Source organism: Echeneis naucrates, chromosome 15 (genome assembly GCF_900963305.1).
Source record: "Echeneis naucrates chromosome 15, fEcheNa1.1, whole genome shotgun sequence".
Classification (NCBI taxonomy): domain Eukaryota; kingdom Metazoa; phylum Chordata; class Actinopteri; order Carangiformes; family Echeneidae; genus Echeneis; species Echeneis naucrates.
In genome coordinates this window covers 16,111,388-16,134,983 of record NC_042525.1, presented here as the reverse complement: position 1 = coordinate 16,134,983, position 23,596 = coordinate 16,111,388, and the positions used below count along the sequence as shown (strand labels likewise).

The following is a 23,596-nucleotide window of genomic DNA, read 5'->3' as shown; positions in this document are numbered from 1 at the left end:
GTTTGTTATGCATTCAAATGTGATAGCAGCAACTTTCATTTAAAGACTGACACACACACACACACACACACAAGACAGAGCAGAGCAGCAAGGCCTTTGTTGTGGCACGGATGGCGGGTCGATGGCGCGTAACCCTTGTTAACCCTTCGGGGAATGATGTCGACCACACACAAACAAACTCCATCACACCAGTTCAAATGAGCTTCTGGGCCTGGGAAACACCAAACACAAAGAACAGAGAGGAGAATACAACGATTATGATGGCACTTGGCTATCGAGGGACTGCGGGGGGTGGTACACAAAGCTAAATAAAATACAAGAAATAATGTAGAAATTGCTGCGCCTGTGAACAAAGTGATGGTGAGGGATTGACAGAGACAAAGGGTGGATAAGAACGGGTGAAAAAGGACATGTTGAGTAGGGATGAGTTGGAGTCTCAGGTGTTTATATCAGCCCTTTCTTTACTTTTTTATATCTAATAGTTAATGATCGATTAAGCTTGTATTTTATAATTATTAAGTGTATAGGTGGGGGCCAGTGGTATCATTTTTCAACCATAACATCTATTATATGTACACTCTGTATGCTTTGAGTATTGTTTCTACTTGTGAACCCCAGCTCTCTCTCTGGGTTGGGTGTGTGTGAAATGTGTGTTCTTGTGGTCAAGTGATGAGGACATGCAGAGCCTGGCCAGCCTGATGAGCATGAAACAGGCAGACATCGGTAACTTGGATGACTTCGAGGAGGAGAATGAGGAGGATGAGGAGAACAGGGTTAACCAGGAGGAGAAAGCAGCCAAGATCACAGGTAAAAATTGGACACTTTCTAGAAAGCGCTTTTTATTTGGTTGACAAGTCACAGATGTGTGGTTTTGTAAGATCAGAGTTGCACCAGCTGATCCAAGCCATTTTAGGTGTTCTGTGTTAGGCCTAATAACAGCAGTTTTTTTTTTTGCCACTGGTCAGCAGCCACACATTAAAGGGAACATTTGTTCATGTGTCATTTAAATTGGTCTGTTGTATCATGAAATTTAAACAGTATAAACTAGTTTAAACGGTTTAAACTAGTGATTGACTGTAAGAACTAGTTTGACTTTTACAGTGCTGCTTATTTCCTGATGAATTTTACCAAACTGATTAATTTTACTTGCCGCAACAGCATTTCCAACCCTTACGAATAATCACTCTGACAAGAAAATCCAAGATCCAGGCTTTATGTGGGGCGTCAACTGTGCTTCTGTTCTTATTCTTTCCTTCTAACTTTTTGTTCCTGTGAGTGTGTGCATGTGTATCCTTGCATACATGTGAAGGAGTGAGAATTCATAAATTCCTCATTTGCAATGTGAGGTCCGCTTCAGGTTGCTTTCGGTAGCCTATGCTTTATTTTCACCATTCTTTGCTCCTTCTTTCTCTGTTTAGGGACTGGTAGACACATGATGGCTTGTCTTCTTACATACATACATACATACATACATGTTGAGGATTCATTTCATGACTTAATGTATGGACCATGCTGCTTCCTGCTTTGCTTAATCCAACTTTTCAAAGTGCCATTCCTTCATGTTAAGCTTAATGCTTTCTCTCCCCTTTTTCACTTTTATGGCTCTTTGTCTCATTTATATGTATATGCATTGAGCGCCAACAGCGATTCACTAGCATGCCTCTCTGAATCAAAGGAATGGCCGAGCTGCCAAAACTTCCCTTGGTTTCTACCTACACAGCAATCCAGCAAGCTACTCCAGCAATTTTATTATTAAGCTAGCCAGCACATATGCTGTAAAACATATGCGCTCTTTTTTTATCTTACTAAAAAAAAAAAAAAAAAGAAACACATATACCCCTGAAGAGAATGAGAATTGAGTGTGTATTCGAATATGTATAGTACATATGTATTTGTCATTTGTGTGGGTGAATGTTCTCTGTAAAGTGCAACATGTCAAGGTAACCAGCGAGTGATTTAAGATGAGAAAGCTTTGGAAAAAAAAAAAAAAAAATCAGCTGTTTGTGTGTGAACAGTAAAAAATTGCTTTGCAAGACTGTAAGTTAGCTGTTCTTGCAAACACTTCTTGTTCTATTGCAAACATGCATACATGTTAGACATATCATCAGTCAGGTAAAGCCTTTCCAACATCAAAATATATTCACAGTTTCCATCTCTATACATGTAGATCTATATGCAAGTAAATGAGTGTGTGTGAGCACGTTTGTGTGTGGATATTCTTGATGGGGTGTTTTATTTTGCCTCACTGCTATTCTTCCTTCCTCCCTTCCTGTATGGCCCTGTCGTTTACAGAGATAGTAAACCAGTTGAATGCCCTCAGCTGCTTACATGGGGATGATGATGATGATGATGAAGGTGGTGTCCCTAAGCGAGCACGCAAAGCAACCGCTAAGCCTGCCGCTTCCTCCCAAGGTCTTTTTTTCACTTTCCTGTGAACATTGTGTCACAATCCATATCCACAATTTCTATCTATGTGTTTATTTTTCTTAATCCGTCCTTCTCCTTTTCACTTTTTGTTTCTCTGGTTTAAATCCCCCTTCCCAAGCCTCCTCGACACTGCTATTGTGATCGTGATGTGGTCATGTGATGTGACAGTTTATTTTGGTTCATGTTGTAATGTGCCTGTACAAGGTGTTGTTAACACATTTGCTGGTGTTAATCCTTTTGATTCCTGTTTATCCTTTGGGTAAGTTCTTGTTTATTTTACTGCAATTAGTAGTGAACCAGTGTTTTCAAATTGTAACCAGGTGTATTTGTTTTTTTAGTTTAAAAGTGAGTTTTAGGTTATTTATATCACCATGTGGTTACAAGCTGGTGGGATGCTTTAGTGTTAATGTAAGATGTTGACAGGTGATATTTATATATAACAGTAACGGTTTTACTTCCCTACTACTACTTACAAAACCTTCATGGTTTTGCAGGCTTGTTCATTGAACAGAAGTTAAGAGTAAGCAATTTAACTCAGTTAAATCATTGATTGTAATGAAATCTGCATTCACATTTTTCTCTTCTCAATACATAACCCCAAATTTGATTTATGTTTTACATTATTCTACTTGCGCTGAATCTTTATACTTGGATGGTGAACAGTCAAAACCATTTTTCACACTAGAAAACACAAACCAAAATGCGCACCTATATGCTTGTACACTTTTTGTGTCTTAAATGTTGTCAGTAAGAGGCACGGAAAAGTGTTGCACCTCTTATCAGCTACAGCCAATTCACATAGCCACACCACATATAGACCAAGGGACTCGCATGCACACAGCGCTTTTTTTCCTTGCTCAAATTCTCTTATAGCACTCAGCAGCACTTCTTGGCATCTACCTCACACACATTGACACACTTTTCAAATTGACCCACTCTCTGGCAACGTGTGATTGAGCTACAGTGAGGATGATGGAGATAAAGTGGACGAGTCTTAGGCTCTCAAGACGGGATCTCTATGGCAACTCCATGCTGCCTTCACTGTCTCCCACAGTAACCCACCATACAAGGTTTCCCAGAATCCCACTGTTTAATGTGCATCAAAGTTGGCTGAAGTGGCATAGAAGCACAGAAAAGTTTAGGCAGTGTTCCTCAGCAAGAGGGATTTTATACAAGACTGAATGGTCTTCAAGCCTGTGGTTCACTCCAAAGTGCAGATTTTTTTTTTTTTATGAAAGATTTTGCTCCTGTCACATTTGTTGCTGTTATTTTTTTTTCTCTTCTTCATTAATCTTTTTCATTTATACAACGTAACACTGGAATCTGTGTCGGCAGAGCTGATCAGCAAACTGAACTTCCTGGAGGACGAGGATCAGGAAACACCCCCTGCCATGAGCACCAATCCCTTTGATGAGCCTGATGATGACGACCTTGAACCTAACCACCTGAATCCGTTTGGTGATCCTGATGAGGAGGGTATGTATAACGCTCTTAGCATGCATTCAGACCGGTGTTATTTGGATGGATTGATATTGTCTTAGACTCTTGATCTTACTCTCATGTGTTGCTTTCATAGTAAAAAATGCAGGTTTATTTTGAGACTGTCAGTGGAAATTCTAGCAATGTAAGTCTGCAACAAACACATAGTCTGTGTAATTGTAGTAGGTGAGCTACAACTTTCACTCAGATAGTGGAACCATTTTTTTTTGTCTTACCACCAGAGTATCTAGGTGTGTTGTTATGGATTGTATTTGAATGACATGCTCCTCCACTCATAAAGCCCCCCACACTACTGTTTATTTACATTGTATTTATCTGAAGTAGTCTAGTGCTTTCTTGTTACCAAGTTTTTCTACATATTCAACAGCATTGCTTTAGCAAATCTTATTTAGACAGTACTAAAGCCACATAGTTTTATCAGTTATATATATATATGGTTACTGTTTTTAAATAGCACCTTTGTGTAGAGTTATGTGTGCCTGATGTCCATTCCTGTTGATATGATCAGACAAAAACCAAGTTTAAATTTCAGTGAAATCTAAATTGCACCCAATTTTGTCTTCCACGTGAGAATAATTATTTTCAAAATGTCGTAATATATAGGTGAATGGACAGGTAAGTCTTTGCTAGTTTACATGACTGTAGTCACTTTTATTTTGATTTGGTAACTAGCCAAAAAAGCTCTTGTCAAATAGAGGCTATATTGTTTTTTCAGAGCCTACTGCTCAGCCTGTTTTACGGAAGAGAGTAGATGATAACTCCTTATATGAGCACAATTCCTCAAATCCATTCAATGAGCCAGAGGAACCAGATGCACATACTCCAGGAAACCCCTTTGAAGAGCCAGACCAGGAAATGGACCCCCAGCCAGACCCAGAACCCCCAAAGCCCAGGCAGAGAAAAGGGGTGCGGCCTGTTGACATGAGCAAGTACTTGTATGCAGACAACTCTCACAATGAGGAAGAGGAGCTTGATGAGTAAGATGCTATTTCTTAATTATGTTCTTTCACATTCTAATACTTTCAGATACGTTACACAGGAAATAGAAAAAAAAATATGTGAACCTTGACCATTTGATTCTTACTTATTCTCACTAATTTGTTTACGTTTTGGAGGTACAGTATTTAAATATAGGGCAGCAATCCACATGGGGTTTTGCCCATAATGTACAATTTGTCCTGTTATATTTTTCCACTTGCATTCACACTCTTGAAGCAACCTTCAGTAACTTTCTGTGTGTCAGAGTCCAATTCTTTGCTAGAGGGAGTCAGAAAAACACACTGAGCAAAATCGCCTACTGACATGATTTCTAGTAGCCCCTACTATAAGCACTCTGGAAGAATCCAGGCTGTGAAGTTCAGTCACTGGTGTCAGGCCAAGTCCTCTAAGACCCCTTGTTATTGTGGAGTACTTGTTGCCCCCTCCATCAAGGCAGAGTGACGAGGCAGCTCTTTCAACAGGAACAAGGGCCCTGTTGTTTAACTGCATTCTTTAAGCTTGTCTCCCTCCTTTCCCTCCTCTGTCACTCTTTCCCTCCCTCCAATCAATTTGTTGCCCCATACCTTTCCTCCTTGGCATCCTCCTTAACTTCTTCCCTAGGTTGTGCTCATTTTTAATTTACTTGCATCCCCTTGTATGCTGCTCATCTTTCAATAAGCAATTCTCAGTTACTCCAGGAGTAAGACAAAAAAAGCAATTGAATTCATACACTGGCACACTTTGTGTGTACAACATAAGTGCCTGTGTCGGAATTTTCATCTTGTTGACAATGCTGTTATTCTGTCCACTTGGCAGGGCATGGATTTATAATTAAAGAAATCATTCAGTGTAAGGACATCTGTTACTACCTCAGCATCACTGATAAAGAGTCAGACCAAAACTTCATCCTGTGAGGAGCTCTGTAATCTTTCACTGATTGTGTGACCTCTGCATGAGAGCGGCTGTGTTTAGCTGTGAGCTCGTAGGTTTAAGCTGTTGAGCGAAACTGTCAAACAGACAGCCATATGTTTTAGTCCTCTCTGCTGTCCAAAAACAGAGGCGCTATTGGCATGTTTCTTTTGCTCTGCCCCTTACATCTGGAGCAGTTCTCTGCAGAATAGAAAGTTCAAGAGGGCAGCGCAGTGTTTTGACTGGAGCCCTTTCACATGTCTTTTAGCTGGTGCTGGTCTGTTAAAGCTTCTCTATAGCCCTGCCTGCTTTTCTTTTCTTTGCTTTGCTTCTTTTTTTCCCCTGTCTATTGCTCTGCAGTCAGATAGACACTGTGTAACCTTCTCTTTCAGGCAGATACCTAGTCAATCGCTCTAACCCCCACCATCTCCATCCAATTCTCTTGTTTGTGTAGGATTGCTTGTTGTATGTTGAGTGAATGTCTCAAGACCTTGCCCCTGCTTTCAGTGCCACAAGCATACCTGTATATTGATAACACTCTGGTATGTGTGTAAGAGTTCTTCCATGAGTCTGTTTCAGTGCATAAATGCGTGTGTGTGCCTTCTTAGTCCTGCCTGTCTGTCAGTAGTCCTCCTTGGGCAGTAAGGATATGAGGTCACTGTGACCTGACCTCAGTGCACCTGCATCTTCTATTACCGTTCCACTTGTGTGTGTTGTTCATTGTATTTCACAAAACTCTTGTTTCCATGTAGCAATTTCCTTATCTTTAATTAAAAAGTGTAAGTTGGAGCCAAAAATGCGTTTGAACACTACTGATAATCTTCATGGCTTTAAGTTTTTATGTCCTGTAAGCACATGTTTCTTGTGTGCTTTTGTTGACAAACTCAGTTTTGGTTGTTTATTTATTTATTTATTTATTTATTTATATTTTTTGAAAAACATGTAAATTTCTTTTTTTGCTCTTGTATCAACACATTTCCATAGCTTTAGTTTAAAGAAAAAAAAATAATGTGTAACAATCATATATATGCTAACACGACATCTTTTTCTCTCATCTTGTACTCTGTCATCTCTCCCTTCCTTCCATTCTCAGATCCAACCCGTTCTACGAGCCAAGAACATCGAGCCCTTCGCAGCCCCCCGCTGGCAGCCCCTCCCTCGATGTCAGCAGCAGCCAGAAGAGGAGGGCGCCCCTACCCCCAGGTTCCAGCTCTGGCGCCAGCCCCAGTCTTCCAGCTCCCAAACCCAGTGCTGGTGCAGACAGAGAGAGAACCCAGCCTGTCAGGCCCAGCCCCGTGGCAGCAGTGATGGGGAGAGAGCTGGCCTCCTCTTCCCCAAAGGTACACAGGCTTTACTTGAATTTAATAAATTCTGAATTAACACCATGATGGTCACACAGACACATGAAACAACTTGCTGACAAATTTGATAAATACTTCAAAAGAATGAAATCTGTTTATCTGGTACTTAATGCCTGCCAGGGTGGGATGTTGACTTGAATTTCTCTTTAAAAAGCAAGGTAAAGTTAAAATGTTTAAACACAGTTGTACTTGAGCTTTGCCTGCATAAACTTAGAAACAGTATGATCAAAGAATAAATGAATGTATAAACCATTTTCTACATTTGAGAAACTAATATTAATTGGTGCCAAAAAACATTCAGGTTAACAATCCCAAAATAGAAGATTCCTCTTTGGCAGTGATAGAATAACAGAGATAGAATCACACTTCTTAAATGTAAATTGCATGAAATGGGCACATCAGATACAATAATGTGAAGGTATTATGTTATTTCCTAATGGTATTTAGATTACATAGGGATCCAGGAGGCTCAGTGTACCCAGTAGTGATGACCAAATTTTATTTGTCAAATGCTGTAAAAGTAAAGACAGTTTATATTCAATATAAATCCTTTATGACAAATGTTAGTGTGTGTGTGTGTGTGTGTGTGTGTGTGTGTGCGTGTGTGTGCGTCCATGTCCAGTAGTCCTTACATTAGCTTTTTTCCACTTGCACAATCCCATCTTCTGCCCCATTCTTTATGCTCATTACATTCCCTAGCTCCTCATTTGAATATAGGTATTTGTTTATTGGGGTGTTTTCATATGTTTATTTATTTATTTAAATTAGGTAAATCGTGGCTGGGTCTAATTAAATGGCTGATGGTCACACACACACCCTGCAGGAGTCAGACCACTGGTGGGGAATGATTGGCTGGGGGTGTAGAGGATGGGTAGGAGCTGAAAATGTGTGTGTGTTTGTGTGTGCGTGTGTGCGTGCATAGAGGCTCTATGAGCCTATGTGGGGCTTAAACACAGGGGGCTTAACTACAGCAGAGCGATCAGAGGGGGTGTTGACCCCCTGTGCATACACACACATACCCACATATGCAAACACACTCTGTACAGTCACTTATATACACACACACAGAAACACACAGGTCCCTCCTCCTCATGCAGCTGGCTAGCTGACTGTTTTAGTGTAACTGGGCGGTGATGCTGGCCGTCCACGTAATTATGGCACAGTGCCTTTATCACCCAGCTGCAGTTGCCTGTGACCGTGGGTGAGGGGGCCTAAACCACTTTAATTACCCAAAGCCAGTGGCCTGTGGTGGGCCACACTTCGCCAAGAGATGCCCCTGCCTCTGGAGCTTGGGGTGCAGGGAGGGAGGGATGCGAAGGATGAATTGTGGGTGAGGATTGAAGGGTGTTTGGGGGGTGGGGGGTGTGGTGAAGGAGAATAGTTGGAAGATAGTGAAGGGTAGAGGAAAGGAGAGTAGTATGGGGAAGAGAGAGAAGATGGCCTGGGAATTGTAGAGAGAGAGATAGGATGTTCACAGTAAACAAGGATAGGCCTACTGGGTTTGTTGACATATACTGCTAGTGTGAATAGGTTTCTCTTTCTTTTTCACACAAGGCACTGTGACACACGCACGCGCAAACACGGACACACACACACCTCAGCCATGTGTAGGCTGTGTGATGACCTTTGAATGTATGAAGTCAGAGAGGATTAAGAGGAGACATTCCCACTATGAGAGGCCAAGACGAAACCAACACATCATCACACTATGAACGTGTACAGAGTGTAGATGGGTGCTGGTGTTCACATAGAGTTATGTATCCATTCTTATAGTTTTTTGTATGCCCTAGGCTCAGTTTAGTAATATGTGCTGAGGCAGTTATAACCTTCCCATAAAACACAACTAACCTCTACTTCTCCCATAAAAAAGGTTTCAAGGTGTGTATTTTCCATTTATTTCTTCTAACTATTCATGTGGGCCGGTGGTGTGTAGGACCAAGATAAACACATAAAGAGACAACTCGGTCTAATCTCAGAATGTGAATAGAAATTGATATATTGAAAGTATGAACAACCTACCCTGAAGGCTATGAAATGTCTCGTATGTAGTTTGGTAAATGAAATCTTGCTAACCAAAACAGATTAGAATGTCCTGTTTACAATTTACAAATTTAATCAGTGCAAAGGTAACAGTGACTGCAGCATATGAACAAGCTAGAGCTACTAAATCCCCATTGTAACATCTTACACTTACTTTTGAGAATAAGGGTCAAAGCTTCAGCACCCAAATAGTATTTCTGTGATTGTCAACTGGCATTTAAAATTTTTTGGGGGGAGAAAAAAGGTATCCAAAGTAGGACAGAGATAAGGCAGTGAAGAGGGGGTATGTAGGGATGGTTTTATTATGGATCAAAGAAGAATTATTATGTTCGCTACAAAAAAATGTAAAACATCAAGAGTGTCTTATTTTGGCTTTGCCATCTGTTGCGTGAATTACTCAGGCAGATTTAGTATTAAACATTGTCCTTGATATAATTTTATCTTCCATCTCATTGCATTAAATACGCCCACTTCACTGCCAGCTTGTGGAAAATCAGGACATGTAATGGACATATGGTGTACACCCACTTACTTCATATACAGGTATTACACATATGGATCGGATTTACATTGAGCCCTAACAAGAGCTTCAAGCTCTGGATTATTGCCATGTTCAGCACTAATGATTTATGGCCAGAAGAAAATGGCAAATGTAGGTGTCAACTGCAGTATCCTTTGAGTTCCCAAAGTATTTTTTTTTCTTATATGATAACTGACAGACTTTGTTCTTCCAAAAATCAGCAAAAGTAGTAGAGCATAACCTGTCACTGCAACCTGGACCAGATAGTCTAACCATTTATTAAGTGTAGGTCTGTTCTTGTTTTCTTCTGTCAGCCATTACCAGGTGACAGTCTGCTGGTCATATTATGACGTTCGGGAAAACAGTGACTGCCTTAAATGTGGCTGAGCATGTTTAAATGATAGAAATTGCTCACAGCTAATCAGTAAGCAGATAATAACTGATAATAATAGGTTTTAATTTAAAATTTCTGTTTAAAAAAAAAAGAAGCATAAGAAGCAAATCATACTTAAAGTCACTGTGGTTGATTTTGGATCACAGTGTTTCCTCTTTACTTATTTTCCAGCTTCAGTATGAACAAAAGCCTTTTGCCATTCCCATATTAAATGGATTATGCATATAGTATATAGTATCTTAGGTAATATTAGGTAACTTTAGTTATGTCTGTCACCATCATAAATTTGTCTGAAAGTTAGTGAAAGTGGCCTCCCTGTCACACATTACGCCTCATGGCTCTCATACCAGTGTGTTTGTCCACTGTCCTGTCTGGGAGATATAGATCCTCAAAGGCAACGAGTTCAAGTTTAGCATCAGTGAAGAAACTGGAAGGATGGCAACGTCTGTGGGATTAATTTAAATGAATGGAGCGAGTTCCCGTTGGGCAGGCCGTGAGCTCTGTCTGGTCTGATTCAGTCCATCTCTTTTTCCTGGCTGGGGCTGATTTCACCCCTCCCAGCAATTCAGTGATCCTCTGCTCTCCTTTTGTTTCATCTCCATCTCTATTTCATAGTCAAAGCACTCTACACTTAGATGCTCTGATCTTTGGATTTTCATCAAGTTTCCGCTTCATGAATTAGTAGCCTTATTTTCATATAAGAAAAGCTGGAAGTTGGCATATGGCTGTGGACAAAGTTTGAGCAAAGAAGTTCTGTTTTTAATAGCCACACAAAGAATCAGAGGAAGAGTAAGGCATCTTCAATTTTCAGTTGGTGATATGTGGGGTTAATCCACCCCCTGAAACTATTGACTATTGTGCAAGTGCAAGAAAGAGCTCTATTTTCAGTTGTTTACCATATATGTTAAGTTTCTTTGGTCCATTTTGGAAGCACCTCTGTATCTATTGCTTGACTGCGGTCTTTATCAATATCACCTAACTCCAGGTGTTGCTTTCTGTACAAACAGTACTATAAAGAAGGTATAAATTACAGTCTTAACCATAATCTTCTATGCCATTACCACTTCCGCTCTATCTCTCTTTCGCTCTCGTTCGCACATATACACGCGCTGTCATTCTTTCCAAAGGTGAGGAAGTAAACCAACACTAGAGGTATGTCTTTCCCTCTCCCCCTCAGTTGAAGGGCTTGTGTGATTACTTATGTTAATCAAAGGGTTCAAATTAAATCGAATTTTGCAGGTTGTAAGAGCGCCTGTGCCAGGGGAGGCAGAGGCCACAGCTCTCCTTCCTCTTGCAGACTTTGTTTTCACAGCCTCTCCTTCAGTTCAGACTACCTCCAAATTGAAATTAGAATAAATTAACATTATTTAATTGAGTTCGCAGAAGGCTGCGATATTTCTTAATTAGCTTTCACCGGGGTACGCTGCAGGAGAACACCACATTTACACTGTCAAGTGTTACTGAGGTTGCCGTGACGACTGACGGATGTTTTTGGAGGACGAAGGGGAACCCAAGAGACAAGGACAGTCTTCTCTTGTCTTCTGATCTTTCCCCTTTCCAAGGTCTCTCATCTTTTTATCGTCCTATCTACTCAAAAGTTATTTCATCTTCTCAGATAGGTTTGACTTACCCTTACACAAAGACTTTCAGATGCAGGACTTAAAGAAACCAATACTTCTGTTGATGATGTCAAATAGGTAGTGAGCATTGGCAACTGTGTGATAGTAATGATTGTCAAACTGTATATGTTCTTGTATTTATATGATATTATATTTATATTGCATTATATGATATCTGTAAAACTTTAAATCCATCTAAGGATTAAAAGTTTCAAATGTGATCTGTTTTTAAATCAAAATCAAATCAGATTTATTTGTATAGTGCCAAATCATAACAAAGTTACATCAAGGCACTTCACATATGTATTAGGGCTAGGTCTGTTTATAAAAGAGGCCCTTTTTGGGGCGTCATTACTATCAATGAAATATAAGTAATGAAATGTATATGATTAATTTTCATACCCCATAGTTCAGTGGAGATGAGAAAACACTGAAAATGTTGTTCAACCAAGACAAAAGTTGATTCATGAACACAATGACCACTACAGAGTAGTTTGCATGTTTAAATAGCCTCTCCACTGTGTGATCTGCCTAACTTCTGTATGTTTTTAAGTTGGAGAAAAGGATGTGAAACTGCTGTTTCTCTTAAATGTCATAACCTAGAATTAATATTAGCAGGCCAGAAGTCCATTTTTGAGACAAAGACTTTGAGGCAGCTCCATTTGGCTGCACTGGCTTTTCCATAAGCTATGTAATATTAGGAGAGTAATCCTTTAGAGGAATACGACAAAGTCAGTACCTCTCAATTTCTGCATTTTCCCACCCTCCCCGACTCTTAGTTTCAGTCCTTGAGTGGTCTGTCATTGGATCTTGTGGGAGAGGGGAGACCCAGCTTCTTCCCTGGTGCAGTTCGAGGGCTGATCTTTGGGCTTCCTGTTGTTTCATGCTGCAAGGCATTGCTGTCATCAAGTTGGTTAGAAAGGTTTTCTGAGTACTGACCAATATCAGCTGTTTGAGTGTTGCCTCAAAAGTTTAATAAGTTTAGAGAATGTTTAACTGTGGTGGCGCTCTTGATTTAGTTATGCAAGGAGATGATCTACTCACTAGACTAACATAGAGTGTGAAGACTCATATTGCAGACATTGATATGTTCTGTGATTTTAAGTGAATACGTAAAGAATTATGGTGTTAATGTGTTCAGTAGCTATACCACATAAAATTTTATACACAGTTTTCATGGAAGGACAAACTTGTGTTGTGTGCACTAATGTGCAATCTTTTGTGTGTTGTGAGGGATATATTTTGATCCAGTTACTGTAATGCGGCTATCATTTTTCCACCTCTTCCTCTGCTGGGTGCATGTCAGGTTCACAAGTTAAGCACTGCGAAGAGCTCACTCTCCTCAATACCCGCTCCGACTGGTGTAAAAGGGCCTTCCGCAAAGCGCCGCTTGTAATCTGCCTTTGGTAAGTCCTCCTTAGTTTTATCTGCCAAGGATTACCTCACAAGCTGCAAGCAGGAGAGAACGAAGGAAGACGCAGAGCAAGAGAGAGAGAAATGAAAAGCAAGTCAAACAGAAAACGATGAAGATGGAACAAAATGAAAACAAATCGCTGTGTAATCTCTGAAAGAGAGACCTACTTTAGAGTTGAAGGGAAGTTTCCCTTGCCACTCATTTAGAGAGGGAATTGACTAATCCCTCTATGATTGATGTCTGCTATGAGAGGCTCTATAGCAAACTAATAGGGCTTATGAGGATGGCCAGTAAGTCCTTTGTGTGTGCGTTCCTCTGTGTATATAGTTGAAAGAACCAAACCTTTTTGTCTTGTGTGTCCCCCATCCAGGGGTTTGAATGACATAGCGGCTGGAGAAGGGGTAACTTTATCTTAATCTCGTCTTAATCGGCAATAGTCCTCCAGGTGTGTGTGGGCTTAAACCCAGAAGGATTCTGGGTTTTGGGGTGAGGTTTAAGGGGGCTTGGGGTGAAGAGATAGAAGTCTGTGCACTTGAAAACTCCTTGGACCCCCAGAAGGTCTAAGACCCCCCGCAACATTCTTGAAAACCGTGCTTCTTAGTCATGCCATACCTTCCTCTCGTCATCCTTAAGTGGCCCCAGCTACATTTTAATTGAATTAAACCAACCGTTCTCCATAATTTAAAAAGGACCTTAGAAGTACCTTATGAATTAGTCTGAGTGATTTGTCTTTCACATTGTGTGTGTGTGCGCACGCGCGCGCACACTCACTCACTCTTGTGTCTGTGTTTGAAGAAAGGATAGCGGGTGAAGAAATGATAAGGATTTAATTGCCTCTTTATAAAGTCCTCCAGCAATCCCCTTCTTTTGGACTGTTATGGTATGCAGGTGTGTGCTCGCTAGTGCCATAGGAAATACTAAGTGGCATTTTGCTTAACTTAATGTAGATCTCTGAGTGGCATCATTCCCTTAGCTTTTATTTCAGCATGCTCACAGGAGCTCAGTCTTCTTCAACGACATATAAAGGTTGTACAACAAAATGCCCTAAATTTGGCTGCATCCGTTGATGCAACAATTGTGATCCCAGTTAGTCCCTGGTGGTTCTGTTGGTCCATATAAAACTGTGTGGACTACTAGACTGACTGACAAATTCAAGAGGAATTAATCCTATTATTTTACATCTAACACCATAGGTCAAAAATTTTCCACCAATTTAGTATTAAGCAAATAATCTCATTACAAAATTCCTTGTGTGGTGATGTTAGCATTTTAATATACCAAACACTGCATGCCAAATTCGAGAAACTGCTTGAGTAGTGGGGGCATATTAAAAGATTTTTGCTAATTTGACTTGTTGGTGCATGAGACCAAAGAGAGGAACTCCAGAACTGCTCACAAAGGATTAAAAGTGGTCAACCCATCAGACATGTGAGCACTCGGGTAATTTTATCCCCTAAATGTTAAGTGCAAAGTATCAGTCATACACCATAAACCTTGCATGCTTATTCACACATTTGCATGTTCTTTTCCTTCTCTTTACTCTGTTTATCGATGCCTCCCACTCCATCTGGATGCTTCTGTCATACCCCTCCTCTTCGTCTTTGCGTCTGTGTAGGATTTTCCCCCACCACACCCTTCCTCCTTTAGGATGTGAGTATTAATACATGTGCATTCTGATCAGGAGTCAAAGGGGTGACTTTGTAATTATGTTCATTTTAATTGGCTGTGCTATCACCCCTCTCATCACTTTGGAGCCCACGCCGCACTGGACAATGGCAGTCTGTAGTGGGGGGGGGGCAACTGCTGCGTCAAGACCCCTCCTCACCCAGACTCACACACCTTCCACACACCTCAAACCCACACACACACAGTCAGCCTCTTTACCTGCAGAGCATAAGTCCTAAAGTGGCCTCCTTAATGAGTTTTCCCTGCCCAGGCTTAGATTAATTGATAAATAGTGTTGTTATCAGCACAGCTGATCTCTGAATCCGTTGCCCCAGTAATTTGTTTGTTGAAGATGGCAGTTAAAGGAGATTAATACCGTATAGATTTATAAGAGCCATGCCCCTTTTCTCGTCCTCCCTCCTTCCTTCCTACCTTCCTTCTCTCAAAGCCTATTTATTTATCTTTAGAAGATGAGGAGGTGGAGGAATGACAAAGAGGTGGGTGGGATTTGGATTCACTTTCTGTATTCTTTCAAATCTGCTATTCATCATTTCAAGGAAGTTAATTTGCCAGGTCAATAGTGTGTAACATCATAACATGCAACAGATCCATGTGCCTCTCTGATCAGTCTGGTAATGACCAGCATAGTTGTGTGCGTATCATCTTTTTCAGATGATTCCTGATGTGGCAGCTCTAATAAACATATAAATAGAAACATATTGAATTTTTGAGACAGACAGTGATATTTGAAAGTTTAACACATCAGATTACTTCTGCCTTGCTCTCAGACCCCAATATGTGTGTTCATGTACATTTTGCTTTTTCTCTCAGATGTAATGAGACATTTCTCCACTGTAATCACTTATTATTTTTCAGTTGCTTAACATGTAAAAACCTATACCAGCTGATTTATTGACCTAGGTCGAAGGACTTTACTTTCAAATATGCGGCATTCAGGTCAGTCAGATTTACTGAAGCTCAACGTGGCAGCAGGTTTGCCTGTGCCACATGTCTGAAGTATTATTAATAGGTCATAACACTGAAGAGCCCCACAACAGATGCCTGAGCAGTTGATGTCTAAACAAGTGAATTTATGAAAACTTGGGTAATGTGACACAGCATAAAAATAGCACAGGAAGAGCCAATTGGAAAAAACAGATTTTGGCCTGGTGTAAGCGTCATTTTTTAAAATAGGAGGTCAAGTCTTCATGTTATGATTGATAAAGAAGGATTTGCCCAGAAGGAGTTTGTAATCTCCTGCTGGATCTGTGTAAGCGACAGGAGGAAGAATGAAGGTGAGGGATTCACGAAGGAGGGACTCTGATATTTTTAACATAAGATAATGTCTTTTTTTGCTCCAAACGGAATTCTAGCTTCCAACCCATTGTCCCGCACCGTACACCACCCTTGCAGCTAACACATATACACACCCTCTTTCCCAAACCTACCCACCCTGCATGTCTTTTTTTTTTCCTCCTCAGCCAAAGCTAATTTGCAGAGGCGTGAGTGTGGGTAATGCTACTGCTGTTTCCATGACAAGCTAAAGCCAGCGCTTACACCGCTTTATGCCCCTATGTTACACGTTAGATGAGCAAGCGGGCGGATGGGCACACTGCAAGCTGGCACAGTCACTCCTTTGTCTGCTGCCTCCTCCAAACTGTGTTATTTCATGATGTTGTTTTCTTTTTTTTTCAGTGAATCGTTTTTATTGCAATTTCAAGCCTTGTCTGTCCTTTTCCGTTCTGCTTTTTTCCTGCTGTTTTGCATGGTTATGCGTTTGGAGCAGAATAGGCCTTGGAAGCAAAATGGTCCTGGAAAAGCAAACCGCTCTTACTGATTTTTGCATTTTACATTTCAGTAGCCAACTGCCGAAAGGCCCTTTGTCTTGGCCTGCAGGTTCATTGCTAGATAGGAAATATATCTTCTTCTGAGAGAATCACTGGCACCTCCACCACCATCATTACTATCATGATGAATGTATTTACATATTTTGCTAATTTTTGATATTTCATAAAGTTGAGGGATGAGATTGAAAATGAAAACAATTGGTGAAGTGTTGTCTGGCTTGAAGGCAAAGCAGCTGAATGTCTTTCTCAAAAGTAGCAGCTAAAGTCAAAATTCAACCTCCCTATGAGCTCTCGGGTGTAAAGGGTTATCATTCTCCCTTCTCACACACACACAGTGAAGCCTGACTTATCCAAACGGCGTCTTCGTGTAGAGTCTCACACTCTTTCTCTCACGGGTCGCTTCAAAAGGAGCCTCTCCTTGCTGTGATTACAACAGTAATGTGATATTTCCTTTGTATGTTAATGTGTATTATTTTTCACGCTACATTCGCTCTCCTCTCCTGTTCCAGCCCTTTGTAGCCCCTCCTCACCTCTTCCTTCTCCCTTTCCCCTATTGTTCCATCCACTCCACATCTCCATTTACATAATTGAACTTTTGATTGGACTTTGCTCCTTCCTCTCTGCTCTCATGCAGTCAACATTTGAAATCTGGAGCATAATTTCATGGGTAAGATGACGTGATGTGATCATCCCCTCCCTGCCCCCCCATGCCCTGTCTTTTTCAAATGGGAAGAAGACATTGGACACAAATAGCCAAGATCAAACAAATTGCTTGTTTTGATTGTAAGTACAATTACATAATTGAGGTGTTGGAGCTCAGCCAATCAGCTGAGAGGTTTTCAGTAGCATGCTGGACAGGCCACTTAAATGCACTAACCTTTATCCTCTTAAATGTGAACAGGTGTTAATATTTTCAAGTATGTGTGTGCACATCTTAAATAAGAGTGTTACTGGGTTTGTCTACTTGTTCTAAACAAACACCATATGTCCGAAAAGTTTATGTGTACTCTGAGTTCAGTATGGTTGTTCCTGCTGTCCTACATTAGAGTTTGAGTGATACATTTACAGTAACAGGGCGATTATAATGTAGTCCCTGTTGACATCTCAAGTGAGTCTGTGTCTTTGTGTGTGTGTGTTGGGGGGGGGGGGCTCTTTTTTTTTTTTTTTTTTTCCTTTTTCTTTTCCTTAGCCGTAGGCTTCTTGAGCGGATTACAAGTTTTAAAGAGTATGAGATTCAACACCTCCTCAAGTCTGACACTCTGTGACACTGCTTTGAAGCCATGAAAGTGAGATTGGAAAGTCATGGAAGCTCTTTTCTCTCCACAGAGTCGTGGGTTTATGTCATTGGGTTTAGGCCAGTTAAGTTCCCATTGAAGCGTCATGCCCCAGCGTGAGAGACAAAGCTGCCACTTAAAGCTTTTGACTTGTATCTTTTTTTGACTCTGAGAGGCCAGCTTTACACTAAAGTTGTCAAATTATGTATAATGCCAAGTGACCTTGTTGTTTGTCCATCTCCATCCTGGGTAACAAGGTGATCTAGTGGTTGAGTTGTCTTCAAGCTTTTTATCCCTGACTTTGCAGTTAGACACACTGTTAAAGTGTCTTTAAGCTGATGTGCTGAATCTCAACGTATCCAGGAGTGCTGCTCAGTTGCTGGCTTTGACCTTAAAAACCCAACATTCATCCCTACTTGACATTTATTTGTACTTTAATCTGTATAACTATTTAAATATGAAATTGTGCGTTTGGGATCAAATATCATCATAGAATGTTTTAAACCTCACTATGTCTTAGCCATGTCCAAATTTGGTGAAGTAGGATACACTGTTCTAACTCAGTTGTTTCCTAAGCTGCTTTACAAAGCATTTTAAATGAACTTCTGACCTTAGACAGTACAGTAGATACTGGGGTATTATCCAAGTCTTAACAACAACAATTTCTAACCTGGCTACTGAATTGTTCTTTTGCTTAAGACCTAAGCTCGACCTGTGACAATTTAATAATTCTCCACATCATGGTTCATCCGCTTTACCCATTTCATACCCTATTCCAGATCTCGAATCACATCCCACCTTTCCAAAATTACATTGCTGACACCAGAAATCCTCCCCTGACGTGAGCACCAACGGGAACCTGGATGCTTCCATTTCCAGGTTTCCTCCTCCTATCTTGTCATTCAGGCATTGTAGTGAGCTTAACCCCCCTTTTTTCTCTCTCGCATCCTTTTCCCTTCGTCCATTTTTTTCTTTCTTTGCCCTGTCGGATGTATGTTGTTGACACTGAGGCATCAGGAATAATGGAATCTCTTGTCAGTGGCTTGTATTTTTCGCCCAGGCTGTTAGGGCTGTGTATAATAGTAGCAGAGGAGGAGGAAGAGGGGAGGTTATGTGCCACTGATAGTAATGAAGGTTGCCTTTTCATTTTTTAATATGGAATGTTTGTGGGCTGAGGCAATGCTCTCCGCTAATCCTACCCTCGAGCCCAGCTAGCTACATGGCTGTGACACACACACACACACATGCGCACACTAACACACTCCCAGTGACATTCACACAGACAGATAAAAGACAAACACACACGCAATACATATATGTGCACACTTTCCTTTAGGCAAAAGCAAACAGTTTGATAAGTCAGGGTGCATTTCTGCTCCTCATGAAAATTTCAGTCCTCCCGTGTTTGTGTCTTAAGGAAATGCAGCCAGTTCCTGTAGAAGAAGATACGGTATTTGTTCAATATTTGATGGATATGAAAGCTTGAGAGTGTAGATGCATTTGTAAACCTTTATCAGGACGGAGCATAATGGAACAGTCAGGGCTGCAGATTGGGGAAATTACATTTGTTTGGGTTGTGATGAACATCACTGTCACTGTGGGGTCACTGTGAGTAATGAGGTGCTATCACTGGGTCAACTCCATGTCGCCTCTGAAAACTGGTTTGTGAGGAATGAAGTAAAGAATGATTACTCTCATTGAAGTCGTAGAAGTTTTTGAAATTTGCTTAGTCTTAAAACACACTAAAATAGTTTTGTTTTGTTTTTTTTAACCCACCCCTCCTTGTTTATAAGTGTCTCAGTGGTCCAAAATGGCTCAGACACAAGTATGTGGACAAGGTTGGTTTGTATGAGAGATTGCGCTTTAAAGTCAGTGTATTTCACTGGCTAATGTATGTGCCCCCCCTCCCTTCCCCCCACCACACACTGTGTTACTGTGTGTGTTTTCCGCCGGCTAGGGTGTAGGGTTTGTGGCACTGGAGTGTGCTGTGTCTAATTGCTTTAATAGCACCTGGTCTCTAATCCCAGGTAATTAGAGCGCTCAAATTAGACAGCTACTTTCAACTGTCACTTGAAAAAGCAGAAAGGGAAGGCCTGAAGGAAGACCACTCCACACAGAAAGTCTGCAAACCCACACACGCATTTCTTTAGTAAGACATACACACAAAAACAATGGCAAATAGACAACGAGAAAAACAAGTTCACCCGGCCTGCTCCATCCTTTCTTTCAAGGACTTTGGTCCTACTACCCACATTTTTTTGATGGATCAATGATCAGGTCCAAAAACAATTCCCAGGTTACTGTATATAGACTTCTCCACTCATCCTCATACCATAGTTGTGAGCTTGCTATTGATAGTTTCCTTTTTTTTTTTTTTTTTTTTTTTTCATTTGTTTGAGCAGCACGCAGGCATTGTCAAGGCAGCCTAAAACGTGTCTAGAGAAGCTGTGGGGAAAGGTTAAGGCCCTCTTTTAAAGATGAGCCGGAAATGTCAAGTGTCCGCCCCTCAGGCTCCTGCTACCGTCTCCCTGTACTAAGACTGCCATAGGGGCCTGCATGACTCACCCACTTGCGTGCACACGCACACATGTACACACATTGATACAAAGGTTAGGAGTTACCATTAGAGATGGCCTCCAGTTTCTTTCATCTGTTTTAGCTTGTGTGGCATCTCAGCAGGCTCCAGGCTCATGGTTACAGGTTAAACTACACGAATAGGTGAGCAAGATGTACGAACCATGCAGGTGCTTACAAACTGAAACCTACAAAATTATTTTGTTTATACGTTTTAATATTGAAAATCATCATGTTTTAATGTAGTACAATTGGTCACAGCATTCCTACATTAAAAGGGCTGAAATTATAGGTGGATCATTTCAGATAGATGGGATCAGAAGTATACAAAGTAGACATTGAAACATTTCCTTAATACTTGTGAAACATCTTGCAAGTTTTTATATGTTCTACCAAAGGCTTAATCATGCTCAGGTCAGCAAACCATGCCTCATCAAAATGACAAATTTGTCCAAAGTCACGAGTCCATTCACTTGTCTTTACTTTTATTTTGCAGTAGCACAAAGTAACCAACAGAGGGGGTTGGTTGGCCACTACAAACTTTTGACGGGCTGAGACTCAGTCACATTGTTGTGAGCTGTATATTCTGCAGGCCTTCATAATGTGTCCTGCAAACTGGGAAAACCTGCCTTAGTGGCTAGTATCAGTTGTTGTAAAACTAACATCTTCCTCATTCACTTTGCTTTTTCTAAAGGTTCAGTAGACTAAGTTAACTATGGCCTTTTCTTTTTTTCTAAACTGTCTTCTGCATTGGATATTACATATCACCTAGCTGTGAGATAAGAATCAGGAGATAATTAGCATTTTCAACTGTCATTTAAGGGAATATAATAGGAAAAAAGTACACAGTCCTAAGAGCAGACAGGTTCAAGACCCTGGAATATAGAGTTTAGTAGTGTGTGAGTCAGCATCTTTGAAAATCTAAATTGTATATATTCTTAAATATCACATTAATAACTGTTAATGGTCATCTTATTTTTATCAGTGTATTAAAACCTTTAAAAGTAAAATTAAGGTTATGAAAAAATTATCTTGTTACATAATTAAAAAGAATGTCTCACGTTAGTTCATTTTATTGTCTAGCTAACAACAGCAATATGCATTTGTATTTTCAACATATTTAATAGACTTTTTCTATCTCTAGCCTTCTAATGAATTTAATCACATCTTAGTGACATTTTTTCCATTTCTCCCCTAAAATGATCTGAGAGAATTAATCCATATCTGTGGGTCCATGTCCAGATTAGTGAATAGTCATCTGAATAATCAGAATAGCGGAGGTTCTGCAGGCCATCAGAGAAAGACCAGTGTCTCCATGCCACCAAGGATGTGTGGCATTTGGAGTCTGGAAGAGGAAAGGCCCCTAATGGTGAAAGCTTTCGACCCAGATAAGATTTCAAAGGCGGAGCTAATTAATAAGATGTTTACATTATCCACAGTCATGCGCTGTTTTTTGAATGACCCTTCATTATGCTGTGTCTGCTTGTGTGATGCCATTATGTCAGTATGGTAACTGGATGGATGGGCGAAGATTTTTGAGACAGTGAAAGAAGCTCAGATTGGGGAGGGGGCAGCAGTCCTAAATTACAGCAATCATAAAAATGATCTTGTGGAATCTTTATTTTACAAATTTACAAATACATATTTATCAGTACTGATGTTTGATTAAAAAAAAATCATAACGGAATAAAAACAATTCTTTCTCTTTCTCCTTTTCTCTCACTGTTCCTGCCCCCATCACCCTCCTTCTCTTTACCCTGCAGCCTAGCCCCATCCCAAGTCCGGTTCTAGGAGGGAAGCCGAATGCCAGCCAGTCTCTGCTGGCTTGGTGTCGCGAGGTCACCAAGAACTACCGTGGGGTGAAGATCACTAACTTCACCACCTCCTGGAGGAATGGGCTGGCCTTTTGTGCCCTGCTGCACCACTTCAGACCTGACATCATGTACAAAACACACACACAAACACACACACAGCAGTGAGTCATATTTGAGTGCAAGCCGAGCAGTTTGTTCTTTGAGAAAAAAATAAAAACAAAATCATTCTCCAGAAGGTCAGCTGAAAATCTTTGATTGAGACTCTTTTGGTAACTTTATTATCATATTTATAGTTAATCTATCCTCATGCTGTAGACTTGTATCCATAATTTTTTTTCACTGTGTGTGATTGGGATCCGCAGACACTTGTGCATGGAGACTCAATCTGTCATACTCGTATTCAAATACAGAGTTGCATGTATGCTGCCAACACTAATCTCATTCTTGTGTGTGATTGTAATTCTGTGAGAAAATTTTTAATATCTCGTGAGTGTATGTGTGGAAGAGATTCCTTCAGTGTTTAGTATTAAATCTGCATATGTAGCACTTAAAAGTGTACAGCATATGGAGGACCTGCAGCCCCATCAAGAGGGCAGACATGATCATCAATTATCAAATCCCTCCTTTGTGTACATGTGTGTATATGTGTGTGTTTATTCTTGTGTGCCTTTGCACTCTGGTGTGTTATTTTTACATATTTTCCACTCTATTGGTTCTGTTGATTGCACTGCTATGAAATTGCGTGTTACAGTTATAATGCCATTACATGTGACGCATATTTAAACACACCTCTTTCTTTGCTGTCTCCCTGTCTCCCATTTTCTCTCTCTCTTTCTTCACCCGCCTCCTCTCCGACCCTCCCCGCTGTTCTTCTAGAGACTATAAGTCGCTCAATCCTCAGGATATTAAAGAAAACAACAAAAAGGTAAGAGACGGCCACTGCTGGGCCCTTCACACCACTTAACTCCCTCCCATCCACATCTCCATTTGGCCTTATTTAGAGATCTGCCATTAATCCCTGGATATAGAGTGTACAGATGAAGGCAGGCAAATGGGTGTACTCAAAATCATACAAATGCACTACACTCGGAAGACGACAGTTTTCATAAGACATCCCCCCTGTTGTGATGTGTGTCCAAACTATGACTGAGTCACCTAGCAGAGGTGAGATGGTATCTTAACTCAGCAGCCTGCTGGGAGCTTATTGAACTGCACCTGGTATGTGTGTGTAGGCTTCGGTGTGTGTATAATAACATATTT

At 40.7% G+C, this 23,596-nt stretch overlaps 1 protein-coding gene across 3 annotated transcripts in view; it reads left to right on the top strand.

The window, feature by feature from the left end:
• ehbp1 (EH domain binding protein 1) overlaps positions 1-23,596 on the top strand; it is a 125,433-nt gene that overhangs the window by 35,090 nt on the left and 66,747 nt on the right. For 2 of the 3 annotated variants that reach the window (XM_029520992.1, XM_029520993.1), the window contains 6 exons: positions 668-807; positions 3,763-3,903; positions 4,643-4,904; positions 6,908-7,154; positions 22,286-22,464; positions 23,213-23,261. In XM_029520992.1, coding sequence (XP_029376852.1) covers positions 668-807; positions 3,763-3,903; positions 4,643-4,904; positions 6,908-7,154; positions 22,286-22,464; positions 23,213-23,261 — 1,018 coding nt within the window. Of the gene's footprint in view, positions 1-667; positions 808-2,292; positions 2,413-3,762; positions 3,904-4,642; positions 4,905-6,907; positions 7,155-22,285; positions 22,465-23,212; positions 23,262-23,596 lie in introns of all 3 variants that reach the window. The other variant, XM_029520994.1, reaches the window with a different exon arrangement.